Source organism: Pan paniscus, chromosome 3 (genome assembly GCF_029289425.2).
Source record: "Pan paniscus chromosome 3, NHGRI_mPanPan1-v2.0_pri, whole genome shotgun sequence".
NCBI classification, from domain to species: Eukaryota; Metazoa; Chordata; class Mammalia; order Primates; family Hominidae; genus Pan; species Pan paniscus.
The window spans coordinates 86,029,309-86,051,083 of NC_073252.2; the positions used below are offsets into that span (position 1 = coordinate 86,029,309).

Here is a 21,775-nt window from a genome sequence, read left to right on the forward strand (position 1 = left end):
TCATGAGATCTGGTTTTTTGGTAAGTGTCTGTGGCTTCCCCCTTTTCCCTCTCTCCTACTGCCTTGTGAAGAAGGTACTTGCTTCTCCTTTGCCTTCTGCCATGATTGTAAGTTTCCTGAGGTCTCCCCAGCCATTCAGAACTGTGAGTCAATTAAACCTCTTCCTGCCTATTCTCAGGCAGTTCTTTATAGCAGTATGAAAATGGACTACTACAGAAAGTGTTTAACTTTAAACTCAGTAGTATCCAAAGAAGTAATGAAAATGGAGAAACGAACAACAAAATCATAGTACAATATGGTATGTACTAGGACAGGAAGAGCCCTTTTAAGAAGAGATCTATGTATTTCCATTTGTTTATCTCTGAAAGAAAGCAACTTTGCCTTGTATTCTGAAAAAGAAAGGAATATTTTATTTTACTTGTAAAAATCTTACAAGGATGCTAGTCTAAATATAGTTTTCCTAATTTGCCAGAGAATCCATGAAGATCGAGTTGATAACAAGATCAGTGAAGTAAAGGTCAGTGAGTTAATCTCACAGCAGCTGCAAGCTAATTCCATTTCCAGTGAAAAACGTCTTGATTGCTCACCACATATCTTTTCACCACAAACAGTTTCAGTCTTAAGATCACATGTTGCAATCCATGAGAAGTAACTATTAAGCCTTCAACTATGACTGGAGGGCTCCTCGCCCTTTCTGATAAATTGACTGGACAAAAACTCAATTTTAAAATGACAAGAAATAGAAGATGTATAAATGTACTTTAAATGTGACCAAAATGGATTGTGAAAACACAAGACACAATATCCAAAAATGCTGGCAACACAGTACACTGTAGAGTATTGGTTGTTTATTTACCCTTGTTATTGTGTGGCTGAGCTTACTGCCACTGCCCAGCGTTGCAAGGGCATCAAACTGCCTATCACTAGCCTAGGAAAAGATCAAAATTCAAAATTCTAAGTACAGTTTCTACTGAATGCTTATCACTTTTGCACCATTTTAAAGTAAAAAAATCAGTAATTTGAACCATCATATATCCAAGATTGTCTGTATATAAATATTATACATCTTTCTCTCACTTTTAAAACAAAATAATACTAGCCAATACTACCATTCTCAAAAGCACTTGTGTCAACAGCCTTTACCCCTTAAAGATTTTCCTCACAATTTTTAAATTGTTACTTACTATTTTCTTTGAAATGTTGACCAAACCTGGATTAAAAGATTTGGGGGTTTTAGTGACTGTATTTCACAAACTCTCTTATTGATTCTGCAGCCTCACTTCTGCCTCCTAAAAAGCCCTCACCAAGGTCACGGGGGATGGCTCTTTTCAGCCTCTTCCTGGCATTTGGTCCAGTGGCATTTGGCATTCTAGGACTTCCCTCTTTGTCTTTGATAACTCCCTCTCTTGCTGTGTTCCTCCTTGCTGTGTTCACTTGCTTCACTTTCTTCTTTCTGAAGCTTGTTTACACAGTGTTTTCTCTGATTGGGCCTGTGACGTTCTTTAGGTCATCTTTTCCACAAATAATGCTTCAACTAGTACTCGCGTGCCAGTGACTCCACGTCCCACTCATGAGCTCTGAACCTAGTACCAGCTTCTGCTGGACATCTACAATGGGATCTCTCACAGGCCTCTCTCATTGGTAACATGCCCCAGCCTGAACTCATCTCCCACCCATCTATCCAGCCATGCTCTCTAGTTCACCTGAACACTTGGGTGTCATCCTAGATGCTTTCCCTTCCCAGTCTTCTGTGATCATTCTGCCTCATCAGAGGCTCTCTAATCTGTCTTCTTTCCTATATCGCTCTTGTCCCTATTTTAATCCTAATCATCTATTTCCTGACTTATTCATTCCTTAAGTTGGTCAGTAATTTAATTAAAAACAGATTTAGGCCCTGACCTTAAATGTGATAAGTGATATGAAAGGAGATGATTGGGGAAAAGGATTTCCCTCAAGGAACGCCTCTCTGAAGCCTGAAGCAAGAATGAAAACGAGTCAGACGAAGAGAGAATTGTATGAATGAAGGCTCTGAGGCAGGAAAACACTCAGATCATTCCAGAATCACTTAGAAGCCAAGTGAAGCCAGTTCCTGGAGAGCAGATCATCAAATGAAGATGGAAAGGTGACCAGGGGCCAGACCTGTAGTTTTGGTGGGCCTTGGTGAGGGATTTACAGTAGGACACCCCATGGTTTAAGTATGAAAGTGACAAGATTCCTTTAAGTTTTAAGAGGCCTCGAAATATGAACCACAGATTAGATGGAAGCTACTCTCCCTGTGTCTGGACTTTTTAGAATTTCCAAGAGCTGCTGTTTCTGGAACCAGATTAATACAAGTCAGTCTTCCATTTATTTATTTATGTATTTATTTGAGACAGGGTCTCACTCTGTCACCCAGGCTGGGGTGCAGTGGCATGAACACAGCTCACTGCAGCTTGGAGGCTCAAGAGATCCTCCTGCCTCAGCCTCCCATGTAGTTGGGACCACAGGCACCTACCACCCAGCTAATTTTATTTGTTGTAGAAATGAGGTCTCATTTTGCTGCCCAGGCTGTTCTTGAACTCTTGGGCTCAAGCGATCCTCCTGCAACATCTTCCCAAAGTGCTGGGATCACTCTTCCATTTAACATGCTACCTCAACGTCAAGATAAACTTTAAAATCTTTAGATAATAGGCTGGCATTTTACTTAAACGATCTTTACTTCTTCAGAACTGCCATTCCCTATAAATATCTGGTTCTTCAACCACATCAAACCACTTGTGATCTCAAAAAGCCTCAGCGTACACTGTCCTTTCTGTCATTCTAATTCCTCCTCATCCTTCAAAATCAACTCAAGGACCAGATCCAGGGAGAAGCTTAGTGGTGCCCACCCGAACCGGCCCCCTCCTTCGAGTTGTGCTGCCATTCGGGCCCACCTCTTCACACAGGGTTGTCAGACCAGACCAGCTCATGCGTTCACCGCCCTTGCAGGGATGGGATGCAGCTGTGCACCTCTCAGTGCCGACACCTGGAGAGTCTCACGAAATGTTGACAACATGGCCTGTTTCCATTTCTTGTTCACTAGGACTTCTCATTTACTGACACACAGAATTTCCTGTAGTATGTCCACTTAATCAGTTCAAGCCTAATAATTCCTTGATTTGGGTATAGTGCTTTGCATTTATATACTGATGGTCCCCAACTTATGATGGTTCGATTTATGATTTTTCAACTTCATGGTGATGTGAAAGTGATACACATTCTATAGAAACCACACTTTCAATTTTGAATTTTGGTCTTTTTCCAGGCTACCATACTCTAAAGATAGAGCCACAGATCCCAGTCAGCCATGTGATTATGAGGGTAAGCGACCAATACTCTACAGTGTATTGTATTGCCAGATGGTTTTGCCCAACTAGCCTAATGTAAGTATTCTAAACATGTTTAAGGTAGGCCAGGCTAAGCTGTGTTGCTCATTCAGTAGGTTAGGTATATTAAATGCATTTTCAACTTACGATATTTTCAATTTACAATGAGTTTATCAGGATGTAACTCCACTATAAGTCAAGGATCATCTTGTATAGCACTTTTAATTTATAGAGTCCCTTCAAATGTTTGTTTGTATTTTATTTCCACTGCATCCCTGTGAGGATACCATAAGTTATACAGCTAGCAAAACAGTTAGTTTTCCTGTGCAAAGTGATGGCTTCATCTTGTGGCAGATTACCTGGAATACTGTGGCCAAGGCATCTTGGTTCTACTGTCTTTATATCTAGTACAGTTATATTTTTATGGCAGCTCTGATTTCTTCTTTGGCCCAAGGGTTATTAAGAGAGGGAAAAAATTTAATTTCTTAACAGATATATATATCTATGTCAAGTCATATATTTAATTCAAACCCTTAATATTCCTAGGTAATTTTTGTCTACTTTCTCTGTCAAAGATTGAAAGATATAGGGTTTTAAGTTTCCAACTGTAATTGTAGTTTTGGTAATTCTTTTATTACTAACAGGTATTGCTCTGTATATTTTGATGTTCTGTTATTCAATACATAAGAATTCATTACAGTCGAATCATCATGTATAGTATAATTTACCAATGTAAAATAACCTTTTTATCAAACTGAGTATTCACCTTATAATGTCCTCTGTCAGAGGATTATAATACCACTTAAAACCTTTTAAAAAATATTTTGTTCCTGATAATTTTAGCTTTGAGTGGTTTTCTTATAACAATTCTAGAGATGCGTTTTTATTTTTTAACCAAGATTTAAAGCTTTGTGATTTAGTAAGAGTCTAAACCATTCACAGTTCATGCTTTTTTGTCAAATTTCTATTATTTAGTATTTTCCTCTCTTTTATATTTTTCTGTTATTTTCCATTTCTATTCTTTTGTTAGACTGGAAATTTTTTCTTTGCTTTGTTTTATCCTAGTGATTTGGAATTTATGTAATATATACTATTCTACAATACCCTTTATTTGTTTTCAATATTTGAACCTATATTTTTCAACATTATTGAGAATAAAATAGTATTTGTTGCTATTTTGAAATGATAGACCATGTTTTTAAGGCAGGTTGGTGGTTGTTAAGGCACCAGTATCGGCCAGGCACAATGGCTCACACCTGTAATCTCAGCACTTTCGGAGGCCGAGATGGGCAGATCGTTTGAGCCCAGCACTTTGGCCAATACTGTGGTTTACTGTATTTTGTTCTAGTTTATTTTATGGAAAATGGAAATTCAGTGGTTAAGACAAGGATTAAATAGCAGAAGAAAGATGTGTACATATGTACAGATGTATGTGTCCTTTATATGTTTTTTAATACTCTTGTCTCCTTTCTGGTCCTCATTTAAGGTTATCTATTTCATGCAGTAAATTTTTCTTCACAATTCATTTCATTTAGAGAGTGAATGCTACCTTCCAAGTGGGCTTTCTCCAGTTTTCCTTTCAGGGACTTAAAGGAGAAGTGATGTTAACAGTTTTATATTTCCATTGCATTTTACAGTGTGCAGATGTCTTCACATATATTTCCCCATTTAAGCTTTACAAAAGCCCTTAGTATTATTCTCATTGTCTAGATTCCAAAATCAGGCTTAGAGGAGTTAAATAGTTGTCCAGGATCTCAAGATGCGAGACCCACAATCATGAACAGAGGCAGATGTTCAGGATGGAGGCAAGCTGAAACTCAAAACCAAATCATTATGACTCCAAATTCAGGAGTCTTTTAGCTGCCACCTGCATGGGCTCATGGTGTAGCTGACCACCAGAGTTTGTAGAGCTGTCATTCAGGTGTGCCATGGACGTTCCTGGGACCTGGCACAGGAGAAGGACTGAGTTAATGTTTGCTGATTAAATATCTGTTACAGGCTGGGCGCGGTTGCTCACGACCGTAATCCCAGCACTTTGGGAGGCCGAGCAGGGAAGATCACTTGAGCTCACAAGTTTGAGACCAGCCTGGGCAGCATGGCGAAACCCCGTCTCTACAAAAAATTTGAAAATTAGCTGGCCATGGTGATGCATGCCTGTAGTCCCAGGTACTCGGGAAGCTGAGGTGGGAGGATCACATGAGCCCATGAGATTGAGGCTGCAGTGAGCTGAGATGGTGCCACTGCACTCCAGCCTTGGCCATAGAGCCAGACCTTATCTCAAAAAAAAAAAAACAAAAAAAGTTACAATAATCATCCCTTCAAAGCTGGAAGGCATTATTTACTTGTCTGTCCAGCAGATGGTGCTACATAACCAAGGGAATCTGTTGCTTGCCCTTGGTGAAGCTGTTAAAGCCAATACAGATCTTGAGAATTTCAAAAGCAAAAATCAATACTGGATTATGAGTGCTCTAGGAAAATAAAGAGATAAATTTTCAATTTACATACTTATATATAGTTATACCATATTTATAAATAAAAATATATAAATAATTTATCAAAATTCCTTTTTAACAGCAACAACCACAGTAAACCCACAGGTTAAAAACTCCACAACAGTCTATATTAATCAGTCAATGCAAAGTACATTCCAATTCCAAGTTAACTGAAAATAATCAACTTAATCATTTGGTTGGCTCTGAGCAGCCTTCACTGCTTGCTCTTGTGTCATGTTTCTTTCTGTCCTCGATTGGCTATAGACTTACAGACGGCCTTTGCAGAGGACAGTGTACTCATGTCCATCCTTTGCATCCTTTGTGGGAGTTGGCTAGGCAGCACTCTCCCTGGGGACACTATGAACTCCTCTTCTTGAGTGCAGAGATCACGTCTTGTTCATCTTCATGCCCAATACCTTGTTCCATAAATATGAATGGATTAGAATTCTAAACTCTTAACTCTGCCCCAAGACAGTTCTGAGAGGTAGTAAGTCATATAACACCTGAAGAGGACTGTTCTTGTCCTAATTACATTAGGTTATAAGATGACAGGTGAGGGAGCCAAACCAGGGGGCCTGGAAATTATTCATACATCTCTAGATACAGTATACAAGTTGTGTGTATTATGTGTATTTACTCTGTAATTGATTGCTTGAGATGAACTCCCAAACACACTTGTGTTTGGATCATTATTACCTACCCTTCTCCTTAAATAATCTTAATTTCCTATGATGCTTGAAAGGGAAAGAGGGGCCAGGTGTGGTGGTTCACACCTGTAATCCCAGCACTTTGGGAGGCTGAGGTGGGAGCATCACCTGAGGTCTGGAGTTCAAGACCAACCTGACCAACATGGTGAAACCCTGTCTCTACTAAAAATAAAAAATCAGCTGGGCATGGTAGCACATGCCTGTAATCCCAGCTACTTGGGAGGCTGAAGTGGGAGAATCGCTTGAACCTGGGAGGGGGAGGTTGCAGTGAGCCAAGATCACTCCATTGCACTCCAGACTGGGCAACAACAGTGAAACTCCGTCTCAAAAAAAAAAAAAAAAAAAAAGGCAGAGTGGGGAAGAGGGCTGCATGAAGGAGAGATTTACTAAATAGTACTTAATCCCAAAATAATTTCTATAGGTTTGAATATGATCCCTGAAATTTATTATAGGTTCAGGTAAGTATTAATCACGGGTATTCAGAACTGTGGTTTAAAAAATGTATAGAACATGTTTCCTTCCCCTTGAAACTTTTTATCAGCTAATTGTAGGAATTATATTATACCTGCAATCATTACAGTCCAGAATGAGACAGTACTTGGTAAAGTGCTGAAATTTATAATAAATGCATTATAGCAATCCAGTTAAGGAGGAAGAGCCACCATTATTGAACATTTGTTAAGTGTCAGCCACTGTACTAGATAAATTTTAGTTATTATTTTTATTTAGGCACCAAAAAATCCATGGGATAGTTGGTTATCCCCATCTTACTGAAGAGGAAACTGAAGCTCAGAAAGTTTAAGCAACTTGCACAGGTCACATAGCAAGTAAGGAGCATGGCCAGGAATCAGACCCTGATCTCCTTTGGTCTACTAAGCTTGCAAAGGATCTTCCCGCCTCCTTCCAAGACCATTCAATATTATCAGTAAATGTCCATGGCAAGGATGTAGTTCAAGGTATAGGGTTCCATTCAAGATATGATTGGTAGGTGGGAAGCAGATATGTCTGTGTCAATCAGTATCCTGGAAGAAGGAGATGATGAACTCAAGTGGTGATTAAGGGAAGTTTAATGAAGGGACTATTTACAGAGATGTGGTGGGGTTAAGAGAACCAACAAGGGGAAGTGATGCACTCAAAAAGTTACTACCTCCAGGCTTTAGGGGATTGGGGGAGGGAGTGGCACAGTGTGAACCCAGTGTGGTTGTGAGAAAAGGGATTCCCTCAGCAGCCATGGCCAAGGTTAGAGTCTCCACTGCCAAATTGCATCCAGGTGGTGAGGGAATGGAGAATAGGGGTGGGGTAACAAACTCTGACCTCGGTATCCCCAAAGGGCAAAGGATTCCAGGTGGTACAGTTCGTAAAGATTAGCCTCAGGGCACAGAACAGGGCAGAGAAGAATGGAGAATTGATCTGGAGGAAACAAACAATGGCTTGCCCATGTTATTGCAGGGAGAGTAGGCCGGTGTGCACAGCAGGAGGGTGGGGAGCCCAGCATATAGCTGTGTTGGGGCCTGTGCAGATCAGCCTCACTGGCATGGAGGATCTGAGCCGAGAGGTGGTGGAAGATGAAATCGAGTAGGCATGTTGGTAGTCCTAAATATCAAGTAAATGTTCCTTATCTTACATTGATACTCAATAGTAAGCCAATTTTGTTTCCCATAAGCCAATATTAATATTACATATTTCTTTTATAAGCCAGAGATATAGAGAGATATCCTAGAAGAATGATAGGGGAAAGGAAGGCAAGGGTGAGAGAAGACCTTGTGTGAATATTTGTCCAAAATGTTTATCCACAGGAACAATCCCTTTGTGAAGGCTGCTGGTGTGTGAATGTGTGCCGGTTCCCTTGGGGCGTTCATTTGGATCTTTCTGTGTTCCAGTGACCTACGGCATGATGAGCTCCAATGTGTACTACTACACCCGGATGATGTCACAGCTCTTCCTAGACACCCCCGTGTCCAAAACGGAGAAAACTAACTTTAAAACCCTGTCTTCCATGGAAGACTTCTGGAAGGTATTTGCAAATAACTTTGAAAGTACCTCTCTATCACAGAAAATTGTTCATTTGGCTTCATCATTTCAATGCATGAGTATCGACAGGACCTGCTTTGCATTTAACACTGTGTGAGACGTAAGTTATGGTGAGTTGTTAGAAGTTACTGTTCCTACTCTCAAAGGGGGTAAACTAACATTGAGAACTTTGCCTGTGCCTTGCACTGTGCTGAGTGTTTCATATCTTACCTTATTTAATTTCTATAGTCTAACTCTATAAGGTAAGTACTAAGACTATGCCCTAGTTTGTTAATGAGGAAAATGAGATTCAGGATGCTTAAATGCGTATGGTCACATGGCTAGGGAACAAGAAAAATTGATTTTTTTCTAGCCTGACAGCTACTTCATCCTAGTTTGTAATTCATTCCATGAGTCAAGATTCAATAAATATTTATTGAGAATCTCCTAGAATGTAAGGCCAATGAAGGGCAGTGTGGTTCTTCTGTCTTGCTTCGCCTTTTGTGTTTTGTCTCTTTGTTGATGATGGCATGTATCCCCAGCTCTTAGAACAGTGCTTGATTCAAAGTAAGCACATTCTTTCAAAGGTCTGCTGTTGGTGGGGCTTGGTGGCTCATGCCTGTAATCCCAGCACTTTGGGAGGCCAAGGCAGGAGGATTGCTTTAGCCCAGGATTTTGAAACCAGCTGGGCACAACATAGTATGACTTTGTCTCTCCAAAAAAGTTAAAGAATTAGCAGGGTGTGGTGGTACACACCTGCAGTCCCAGCTACTCAGGAGGCTGAGGTGGGAGAATCACTTGAGCGATTGCTTGAGGTCAAGGCTGCAGTGAGTCATGACCATGCTACTGCATTCCAGCTGGGGCAACAGAGTGAGACCCTTTCTCAAAAAAAATCCCCCCCAAAAAAAACCCAAAAACAAACAAAAAAGGTCTGCTGTTGTGAAGTTCAACCCAATCCAGCCCCTTCCCAAGTTGTCACAAATTCCAACATAGTTAACAGTATACCAATGAGTGATACCACAGGAAAAATATTAAACTGATCTGAGGGATATGGGGCTTGGAATCTAAGAAAATTGGAAGGGAAATTGAAAAGGAAATTATTATTTCTCCTTGGGGAGATAGTTTCTAAAATTCTTACTACACCCTGGGGTCAGAGCTGTTGATTTTAAGGATAGAGACAACTGGGTCACAGGAAACTATTCATATATAAAAGTACTTGGCATCCAAAACCACACTTGTATAATATGAATCTTTCACCATCTGAGTAGGGCAAATCAGTCTATCTCTGTTGATCATCTGACAAGGATAGCACACTGAGAAATAGATCTGTCTTCCCTACAGGCATAGCTAGTTGTACAAACTAACGAGACTTTTGTATACACATTCCATGATGATAAATGCCAATCACTAAAGGGACGAGGAGGGATTGGAGAGTTCACCATACAGCAAAATAGTCCAGACAGGTGAAAGGTCTATCAGATGCCAGGCTGGTAATCAAAACTGTAGCCTTTTCTCTAAACAAAGTTTAGAACCATGATTGTGTGGGACATTATTTTAATAAGGGAAAGTGGAGTTAATCATGACCCCACCTTTAGTCCAAGAACAAAAATGAGAGCTGCCACGTATTAAGTACCCACTCTGTGCCAGGTGCAGTAACTATGCAAAAGATGGGTTTTCCAGATGCAAGAACCTTGGTTCAGAGGACCCTGCTCAAGGCCTCATAGCTAACAAATGATGGGGCAAGATGCTATCCCAAATCTCTCTGACAACAAAACTCATTCTTATCACTCTACTATTTTCATAGAGTTGCCAAATGCTTGGTTATGCAAACGTTGCAGGCAGGGGCAAGACAGCGGCTGAGCTTGGAACTTTTTCAAAGATGTTTCCTTTGCTTTTAGTTCACAGAAGGCTCCTTATTGGATGGGCTGTACTGGAAGATGCAGCCCAGCAACCAGACTGAAGCTGACAACCGAAGTTTCATCTTCTATGAGAACCTGCTGTTAGGGGTTCCACGAATACGGCAACTCCGAGTCAGAAATGGATCCTGCTTTATCCCCCAGGACTTGAGAGATGAAATTAAAGAGTGCTATGATGTCTACTCTGTCAGTAGTGAAGATAGGGCTCCCTTTGGGCCCCGAAATGGAACCGCGTAAGTGTCTGTGACTCATTGCCACTCGGTGATATTCATTCATTTATTCTCTGAACTCCCACCATTCATTCATTCATTCCCTGACACCTTCACCAAGGCAAAAATAAGTTCAGTGACTCTTCAGTGCTTATATTTCAACCTTGGCCAACTTGACCTTTGACTTCTTAAGTTTTCACTACTTCTTAGCCTTCTTTTAGTTTCTACATGCATATTTTTCAGAAGACTAAATCGTTGACCATATAACCCATCAAAAATTAATTATCTGAGCCTTTGAAAATTTCATTTAAGATGCCCTGGGCCCTGTTTTTACAGGTCCAGTAACATCATCCACTAAGTTATTTAACGCAAGTTTTCTGGTTCAGGAACTCTTTATAGGTCTTGCAAACAGGTTTTTGTTCAGAATGGAGTTATTTAATGTGTAAGCTTGTGAGGCAATTTTTTGTTAGGTTTAAAGCCCATTTTGTTCAAATGTTTGAGATTTTTGGTGTATATTTGTACACGTGCATATTTACAGGGGCTTTTTGTACACTTTGGTACTCCTACTTCAAACATCTTGTGTATTAAGGGAGGTCACTTACTATTTTAGAAGTATTGTAGTTATTATAAAGAAACAAGAAGACCTCCAAGGCCGTTTCAGGGTGGGCCTTTGCGGTTGCTGTCCCTGGGTACGTCACTGGTCAGAGTCATCTTCTAAGCTTTGCTCAGCTAATTCTGTCGGTTCATCTAGGTTCTTTTCTTGGAAACTGAGTTGCCCAGAATCCACATTTGTTACTATACAATGGGCAATCACCTTTTCAATTAGTATATTCTTCTTGTACCTTCCAGTATATACTCTATTTAATACCAGAACCCATAAGAAACAAATTTAGTAAAAATCCAGGTTGGGCACAGTTTCTCATGCCTGTAATCCCAGCACTTTGGAAGGCTAAGGCGGACAGATCACTTGAGGTCAGGAGTTCAAGACCAGCCTAGCCAACATGGTGAAACCCTGACTCTACTAAAAATACAAAAATTAGCTGGGTGTGGTGACATGTGCCTATAGTCACAGCTATTCGGGAGGCTGAGGCAGGAGAATTGCTTGAGCCCGAGTGGTGGGGGTTGCAGTGAGCTGAGGTCTCATCATTGCACTCCAGCCTGGGCAACAGAGCAAGACTCCACCTCAAAAAAAAAAAAAAAGAAATTTAGTGAAAATCCAGAGCTTTAGAACAAAGGAAGTAAATAGTCTCAAAGGACATTATCATCCAAGTTATGATAGTGATTTCACTTTCTTTAAAAAAAAAAATTATTACAGATAGAGTTTCTTGATGTTGCCCAGGCTGAGCTCAAACTCCTGGACTCAAGCAGTCCTCCAGCCTCAGCCTCCCAAGTAGCTGGGACTATAAGAATATGCCACCATGCCCAGCTTTATTTTGCTTTCTAATGTGCCTTTTTGTAGTTCCTGCAAAGCATAAGCATGCCTTCATCTGTGGTACGCTTTCCAATATTTTATTTATCTCACATCACTAATAAGATAAATTTATACAGCCACTGCTCTGTGCCAGACATTATTTAAGAAGTTATTTCACGCATTATCTCATCTGCCTTCACAAAACAACTCTAAAATAGGTATCATCTCCATTTTATAGATGAAAAAACTGAGGCTCACTTGCCCAAAGTGTCACAGCTAACAAATGGGACTGAACCAAGATTTAAGCAGCCTGACTCCAAATCCCATGTTTCGTCTACTAAACCTCTTCCATATTAATTCCTCCTCCATATTAATTGCGTCGTTAGGGTGGCTTGTCGACGCTCTCAGCTCCCCATCAGCACTCAAGCTTCCTGAGGGCAGGGATTCTATTTTGTTAACTGCTGTATTCTCAAAGCCTGGAACAATGCCTCATATGTAAAGATACTAATAAATATGTGTTGGATGCATGTATGAATGAGTGATTTCTACTCCAGGGTGGATTGCCAAAGGGGACCTTCCCTGTCATATCTAAACTATCCTTTTATTCTTCTACATTCTCAAGTCACTCCCATTTCTTCTTCCCTTCAACTCCAAACTTCTTGGAAGAATAGTCTTCATTTGCCACTTCCATTTCCTTACCGTCAATTCACGTCTTAAAGCTTAGGTTCTTGCTTTTGACATCTCACCAGGAAGCTACTAGGGACCTCTAGTTAGCAAATCCACTGAACAAATCTCAGTTTTTAATCCCCTTCATACTGTCTGCAGAAAGTGGCAGTGTTGACCGCTCATTCTTTTGACTTCCATGAAGAACTCTACACTTTGGGTTCTTTTAACTCTGAAACCCCTTTCTCTCACTTCTCTTATTCCCAGGTTCTATATTCATATCTCCGTCTTTTCTTTCTTTTCTCTCTTTCCCATGACATTCAGATGGCTTCCACTGACATCTTTATTTGGTGACTCATCATTTCTTCAACAATGTGCCAGGCATGTTCCCATTGCTAGAAGTCCCCCCTCTTCTACCAGTGCCCTTGATGCTGGAGAAACAAAGCAGCAGGAAACAGAAGAAACGTCCTTTCTTCACAGAGCTTGCATTCTAGTGATACAAGACACATCTCTATTCCACCTGGATGTCCCACACCTCTTGTGATTTAATATGCCCCAAACTAAACTCATCGTTTTCTTATGAGATCTGCTCTTTGTTCTGTTAATGGCACTGCCGTCTTCCTATTGCCCTGAAAGAGACTCCAGAGTCATTTTTGAGCCATGTTTCCTCCTTGCCCCAACTTCCAAATCAGTTACCAAGTTCTGCTGGCAGTCACTGTGGTTATGACACTCTCTCACTCCTTCCTTTCCCTTCCCATCTTCACTGAGTGACTTCAGGCCTCATTACCTCTTGGTTATTGCAGACTTTGCTAAGGGAGCTGTGTCAGGGGTCCCTAAGACCACCCCCAGGTTCAGTGATTCACTAGAAGGACTCAGCATAGAGGCATCCTTACAGCTAAGGTTTATTATGGTGAAAGGATACAAAAGAAAAGGCACATGGCAATATCTGGGGAAAACCTGGTGTAGGCTTCCAGGAGCCCTCTCCCAGTGAGGTCACATAGGATGTGCTGAATTTCTCCAGAAACGAGTTGTAGCAACATGTGTGAAATGTCTATCAGAGAGATTAATTAGAGACTCAGTGCCTGGGGTGTTCACTGGGTACTGGTACTGGTTTATGACTAGCATGTGCCAAAATTCCCGACTCTCAGAAGGAAAGCAGGTGTTGAGTGTAAGCCACATTGCTTATACAAATAGCACAGGCACAGCAAGCCTCTCTTACCGGTCAGGGAAAGTTGGATACTGGTGCAGGGAGCTGTTTATCAGTCAAGTTCCCAGATGCCAGCCAAAGTCCAACCTTGCAAACAGGCCTTCCTAAAGAAAGGCCATCTCAGGCCTGCTGTGTTAACTCTTTTCTGCACATGAGCCCTCTGTTCCTCCCCACTCCAGTCTTCCCTGCTGCCACCAGACCAGCCCTGTTGTGTGCCTCTTAGAACTTTCCCTTCACAGACTCCTTCATGTTTGCCCTTCACAAGCTGACCACAGACCACCTTTCAATCTGCCATTCTTTATCTTATGGGAGCCAAACTGAACTACTTCGTCTCTTGACCAATGGCTCACGGTTGAAAATGCCCTTCCCATTTGTATTAGTCTGGTCTCATGCTGCTGATAAAGACATACCTGAGACTGGGCAATTTACCAAAGAAAGAGGTTTAATGGACTTACAGTTCCACATGGCTGGGGAGGCCTCACAATCATGGTGGAAGGCGAGGAGCAAGTCACGTCTTACGTGGATGGCGGCAGGCAAAGAGAGAGAGCTTGTGCAGGGAAAATCCCACTTATAAAACCATCAGATCTCGTGAGACTTACTCACTATCATGAGACCAGCATGGGAAAGACATGCCCCCATGATTCAATTACCTCCTACCGGGTTTCTCCAACAAAACATGGGAATTGTGGGAGTTACAATTCAAGATGAGTTTGGTTGGGGACACAGCCAACCCATATCACCATTCACCTGTGCAAGTCCAGATCCTACTCACCTTTCATGGTTCAGGTCCAACACAGCTTCTTCCTAAAGCCTTTTCTAATCCATCCCTCCACTGCCAGATCCCCAAATAAGGACAGCTTTCCTCTGATCTGCCAGCCTTATTTCTTTTCTCTTATGCTTCTTATTATTATCCACCTTGTATTTTACTTGTTTAATTATAACTCTTATTTCCCTACTTGTTATAAATTTGGGAGGGAAAGGACCTTTATATCCCCATTAGTGCTAAAGAAGCATCTGTTTTCTAAGAGATCCTCTGAATATTTGTGGATGAAATTCCCAAATGCTGACAATGCCACTTGATGAACTTGTCCCTCTTTTGGCTGTAATTTTCTCTGGGGACCTCAAGTCGTCTAGTCCCTGAGCACAGTTACCCAGAGAAGGCAGCCGTATAAACTGAGCAGAGGCTCTAGAGCAGAGCAGAGGCTCTAGGGACAAACAGCCCTGGCATTGGTTCCCGAGTCTGCCCTCAAAAGCTTTGGGACTACATTGACCTCACTAAGCCTCAGGGCCCTCATTCCTAAAGAGGCTAATAACAGTATGAGAATTAACCAAGAAAACATGAACTGCCAGGTCAGGCACATTACCCAGCTTGATAGGCCTTAATACATACTTTATTTTACAAGGAACCAGCTGTCCTTGTAATTGCCTCAAGTGTTCCACTGATTGTAACTGTTTGTTTTTTGGTTTTGTTTTTAATCAGTTGGATCTACACAAGTGAAAAAGACTTGAATGGTAGTAGCCACTGGGGAATCATTGCAACTTATAGTGGAGCTGGCTATTATCTGGATTTGTCAAGAACAAGAGAGGAAACAGCTGCACAAGTTGCTAGCCTCAAGAAAAATGTCTGGCTGGACCGAGGAACCAGGGCAACTTTTATTGACTTCTCAGTGTACAACGCCAACATTAACCTGTTCTGTGTGGTCAGGTGTGTACTGAGGACATGCATCCCTCCTATTTCTGTGTAGTTGTACATACATCCTATTCTGGGGTTAGCCAGAAAAACCTTTGCCTGCAGTTAGCTACATGAGGATGCCAGGGACCCAGACGGATAGCAAGGGAGGGGTAAAAACTGAAGGCTTACCAAAATAAAGGATATTTGAGGAAGGGAGTTGGGATCCTAGAATATTACGAGTTGGAAAGAACCATAACTCTGGTCCAAGTTCATCTCAATGCTGGAACCTTTCCAGAAAAAGTATTGTGTTTTTCTAACATCTGTCTTTACCCATTATAAGGATGGTTAGTGCTACATGTTCCATCACCAAGTCCCCCGGCCATCAAATCTTGACTCATTTCCTGGAGTTTCTCACTCTCAGATGAGCCTCTGCTATTAGCACACAAGCACAGTAACTGGAGTGCTTGTAGGATGCTCAGTAGGATACCCAGGTTACCTGCTCGTGCTCAGGGCTACCAAAGGCACGTAAAGTTCCTTCCACAGATCCTGGGATGTTGCCATGATGACCCCTCTGTGAGATAGTAACGAAAATGACAAAGATTCCACTGGCTTGTCTGGGACTCTTCTTCATTCATTTATTCAGCAAACATTCATTGGACACTTAATATGGGCTAGGCATTGTTCTTGGCTCTTGGGACATGTCAGCAAACAAAATAAAGATCCGCACCTTGGCAGAGCTTGCATCCAACCAGGAGGAGACTAGAGAATAAACATTAAACAATACAAATAAATAGTATAGTATATTAGAAGGTAATAGGTACTATTAAAAAGAAAGAAAAAGCAGAGCAAGAGGAAGTCAGAGTTCACCCACTTTAATCTTCCTGGTGAGCATGTCAGCAACACCCGAACATCACTAACATGGATTATTGCATGTATATTTACACATAAGATAAGAAGTGTTTATTCTCATAATAGTCTTTGTCATCATTCTTGAGGTTAAGTTCAATTCTGCTTTATGTGGCTTGTTGGATTGTCCCAGTCCTTGTATTTAACAACATTTGCAGAAAATAGTACCACATTAAATCAATTATAGATTATCCCTTATCCAAAATGCTTAAGACCAGAATGTTTGAGATTTAAGAAATTTTTCAGGTTTTGGAATGTCTGCATATATATAATGAGATATCTTGGGGATGGGACCCAAGTCTAAACACAAAATTCATTAATGTTTCATAAATGAAACTTAATGCACATAGCCTGAAGGAAATTTTATTTTTCCCTTAGGGATGTTGAATCAACTGTTGTGTGCCAGCATGTTGACAATGACCTGTCACATGAAGTCGGGTGTGGAATTTTCCACTTGTGCTTTCATGGCAGTGCTCAGAAAGTTTGGGATTTTGAAGCATTTTATATTTCAGATTTTCACATTAGAAATACTCAAGCTGTCCTTGCTCACAGTGGCCAAAAAAAAAAGAAAGAAAGAAAAGAAATACTCAACCAGTAGTCCAGTAGTAGTTATCACTAGAAATGAATGAAAATCTATTGCAGTATTATTGAGTTTTTCCTAATTATTCCAGTGCAGATAAAAAGAAAAGAATAAAAAGGAAGAGAATAAAAACAGAGAGGCAACTCTGATATTTTAGTAAATTCTATTTATAGAAGGTCTTGAGTATTTCTTCTGCTTCCTCCCTTACTTTAAGGATGAACATTGTTAAGACAACTGCTTCATTTCTCTGTACTGTTTTTCTAAGTTTCTGGAAGTGGTTGACTACTGCAGGGCCAGAATGGGCCAGAGAAATGACTTGACACTTGAAGGCCACTTCCTTCCCTTTTGAGTTCCCAATGAAGCTGTCACATACAAGGCTCTTGGCTTCAGAGTTGCTCTCCTGAGTTTTTGATTCTCACCCCTACTCTCTAACACATCAAATAGGAAAGAAAGAACAGGAGAACTGACTGACAATGAAAAGGAAGGAAAATTTTCACACTTCTCTGACCAGTTCTAATTTACCTTAGTCCTGTTTTTACTTGATTATTGCTCATGCATGTGTCCTGGATGCTCAGGTTCCAGGTGCGGCTACCTGTCCTGTAATGGCAGAGATAGTGATGGCTAGTAGCTGACTAAAGGGCTTTTAAATGTCTCAAAATGAAGCAGCTAGAGATTCTATTTCTAGTTAGAAAAGAAGTCTGTATCATTAACTGAATCACCCAGCTTTCTCAGTGTGACACCTACAAAATGGGCATTTGACAAGAAAAAAACCCTCAGTCCAGTTATGGTAAAGCAGTAAAGATCAGAGCCATCAGTATGGATGTAAAATAGTGTATGTTTTAGACAATCAGACATCTATTGAGTACCCACCTATTAACTATAAGGCTCTGGGAAGAAGAGAGAAAACTACCCTGGAGGACAAACTATTTGATGCTATTTAGGTGTTACATAATGAATGAATGACTCAGTTCCTATCTTTATATATGTACAAAATATATCCTACTTCTCAACCAGATTACACATGTTTTGAGTGGATGGTTTATATTTCTTTATATTCTTCATGTTGCCTAGTAGAAGGACTTGAATTTAATAGAAGTCCTAGGGCCAGGCATGGTGGCTCCCTCCTGTAATTCCAGCACTCTGAAAGGCCCAGGCAGGAGGATCATTTGAGCCCAGGAGTTTGAGACCAACCTGGGCAAAAGGGCAAGACTCAGTCTCTGCCAAAAAAAAAAAAAAATTAATTGGGCATGGTGCTGCACACTTACATTCCCAGCTACTCAGGAGGCTAAGGCAGGAGAATCCCTTGAGCCCTGGAATTTGAGGCAGCAGTGAGCTATGATTGCAACACTGCACTCCAGCCTGGGCAACAAAGCGAGTCCCTGTCTCTTAAAAAAATAATAACAGAAGTCCTAGAAAAGTTTGTGTGTTGATTTACTTTTACATTAAAAGTATATGGCATGTTGAGCAGCGTAAATATAGAAAAGTGTAGGGAAGACTGAGCAGGAAGTACTCCTTTGGGACTGAAAGACCTCAGGAAGTCTTATTCCTTTGATGGCACAAAATTCTCCAAGTATGGAATTTTAGCTATGATAAAAATGTTTTGCCGCTAGTTTGGGGGGACTCATGGTAGCAGTTTCATTACCTTGTAATGCATGAACAGAACAGATGGACATCCATTCCTGGCTGTATTCATGTGTTGTTGTTGTTATTGTTTTAATTGTTCTTATTTACATGCAGGTTATTGGTTGAATTCCCAGCAACAGGTGGTGTGATTCCATCTTGGCAATTTCAGCCTTTAAAGCTGATCCGATATGTCACAACTTTTGATTTCTTCCTGGCAGCCTGTGAGATTATCTTTTGTTTCTTTATCTTTTACTATGTGGTGGAAGAGATATTGGAAATTCGCATTCACAAACTACACTATTTCAGGAGTTTCTGGAATTGTCTGGATGTTGTGATCGTTGTGGTAGGTTTGAGAACAACACCAAATTTCCTATTCTATTCTACAAGCATGTTAACTAGAGTCTTTGATCTCCTCAGCATTGTGGATCTTGATATTCCCAAAAAAGAATCTAAAAGTCTCCCTCAATTATATCAACTTCTGTTACTAATTATTTTCTCATTTTGCATGAGTAACTTTGCTGAGTATGAAGTGGAGAGGTATTTACAGTATGCTCTCAGCCACGCTAATAACAAGAGTATCTCAGTAATTCATATTTGGCTTTAGTATGCCGTATGAGATGTGGAGGAGAAAACAGTTTTTTTTTCTTTGTTTTTTTTCCACTAATGATATTTTTCTTCAACTGCTGGTAAAAATCAATTTATATTTTCCTGCACATGTGTAAAGTTACAGCAAGAAAAAAACTTGTCGGCCAGGTGTGGTAGCTCATGCCTGTAATCCCAGCACTTGGGGAGGCCAAGGCAGGAGGATCACTTAAGCCCCAGAGTTCAAGCCCAGCCAGGGTAACATAGTGAGACCCTGTCTTTACAAAAAAAAAAAAAAAAATTTAATTAGTCAGGCATGGTGGCACACACCTGTAGTCTCAGCTATTCCAGAGGCCGAAGTGGGAGGATCATTTGAGCCCAGAAGGCTGAGGCTGCAGTGAGCTATAAATGCACCACTGCACTGCAGCCTGGGTGACAGAGTGAGACCTTGCCTCAAAAAGAAAAGAAAAAAGAAAAATCATCCTGAAAATATTTTGGGCGGCAGAGAAAACTTTCTGCAGTTTAAAATTTTCTGCAAATAGTCTGCAGAGTACAAATGTAAGTTATATTCATCAAAGTTTTCTGTATGAGGTATAAGAAATCAAAGGCAGGCCATGCACAGTGGCTCATACCTATAATCCCTGCACTTTAGGGAACTGAGGTGGGAGGATCACTTGAGATCAGGAGTTTGATACCAGCCTGGGCAACATAGTGAGACCCCATCTCTAAAAAATAAAAATAAAAAATAAATCAAAGGCAGAGTCATAATCAAGACCATGACACCATGTAAATTCTGTGTCTGCTCTTGACTCTATTATAACTTCTAAGATTTTTTTCAAGATGTTTTCCCTTCATCCTTATCACTTAATTAAGCATCAGTCACTTCCTTCCTGTGGTTTCAGTGTATAAAAGAATTTTTACAAGCTTTTCTCCCTTCAGCAATAACAGGTAACATTTCGCTAAGTCCAGTTGTACATTTAAGCATATAACAACATGCTTAATTATTAGATGCTTACAAGCTTTGCTTGGCATAGGTGTACCATGTATTATTCTATGTCTTTCCTTCCCACTGTCCTATGATAGCCATTACCTTCTGAAATCTCAGTAAATGATGCACTACCCTATTAGCATTCTCTCTTCTGTTAGCCCTCCTTATGAGAATTATTCTTTCCCTCATCCCACTCCTAAAAATTCATTTGGCCTTTGTGGAGTATTTAGATCAAGTCATTATTAAACTATTCCCCACTAGAATTATTAATAGTTGATAAAATATGGAAAATATATTATTCATATGTGAGTGAAAGAACACTTAAAGCATAAAAAAGAACTACATGGCCATATATTGCATGGCATTAACTATATTAGCAGCAATAATAATTGTAATAGTAATAATAATAATGGCTAACACTTTAGAAGCTTCTGTGTTAGGCATTTCCGGGTGGTTTTCATGGTACAGAAGCTCATTTGTTCCTCATACTAACCCTCTTCACTACTCTGCCACTGCCTCTCAAGCCATGGATATGTGCACTTTAGAGTTTTTACTTAAAGTAAAAATTCCTGTAGAATAGATGGTGTTGACCCCATCAGACCGTGATGCAGTTAGAAGTGCATCCCGTCTTTTATGATGGCCATACAACATCACACAAATCAAGGTAAACCCTTGATCCCCAAATTCTCAATGTATTAATAATGAACAGAGTTACACAAGAATTTTAGCATTTAAGGAAACAGGAGAGACGATAATACTGGAAATAATTTTTCAGAATATTTCTGTTCGGATTGATGGCAGAGTGCAGGCCATATACATTGACAATTATTCCAGAACACAATTATTGTTTGGAGCTGAAAGGATGCAAACCCTGCCTCTTGGCTTATATGGATTTATTTATGTTTAGGCCATTGAAATAATGGTAGAAAGGTAAGTATGATATGCTAATTAAGAACAGACTTCCTTTTTATATTTTAACCAAAGAACTCAATATCAACAAAAGACTAGTCAGTGGTATTCACCCTTTTTGATCATACACACCTATCAGTGAAAGCTTTGACTACTACACACCCTAATTTATTATCTTTATTTGTAAATTGTGTGCCTACTTTGGTGTAACAGGTACATCCGTAAAACATACACATACATAGAATTTTAAAGATTGGGATAAAAGTTAATACAAATAGAATTCCAAAACTTTCTTACCACCTACCTAGAAGTTGTAACATTTTCTTCCCATAGCCCAGTGAATTGCCTTGCACCTGCTTTGGCGACCAGTAGGAAGAAAGGCAATGATATCATGGAAATTGTCTCTTTGGCTCAACAGCCACAGCATTTTGCAAGTGTTTCTTTGAAAATTTGCTTCACTGTGCTTTTCAATTTTTTTTTTTAAACAACACTTAATACTGCCAGACAACAATTCAGACAGTGTGCTTTTTGTTTATAAAGAACAAGGAAGGGCTAC

The 21,775-nt window shown here is 40.3% G+C and overlaps 1 protein-coding gene across 1 annotated transcript in view; it reads left to right on the forward strand.

The window, feature by feature from the left end:
- Positions 1–21,775, forward strand: part of PKD2 (polycystin 2, transient receptor potential cation channel) — a 70,053-nt gene that overhangs the window by 20,107 nt on the left and 28,171 nt on the right. The window contains exons 3-6 of the mRNA XM_034958903.4: positions 8,424–8,557; positions 10,452–10,702; positions 15,440–15,664; positions 18,855–19,083. Of these exons, the coding sequence (XP_034814794.3) occupies positions 8,424–8,557; positions 10,452–10,702; positions 15,440–15,664; positions 18,855–19,083 (839 nt within the window). The remainder of the gene's footprint in view (positions 1–8,423; positions 8,558–10,451; positions 10,703–15,439; positions 15,665–18,854; positions 19,084–21,775) is intronic.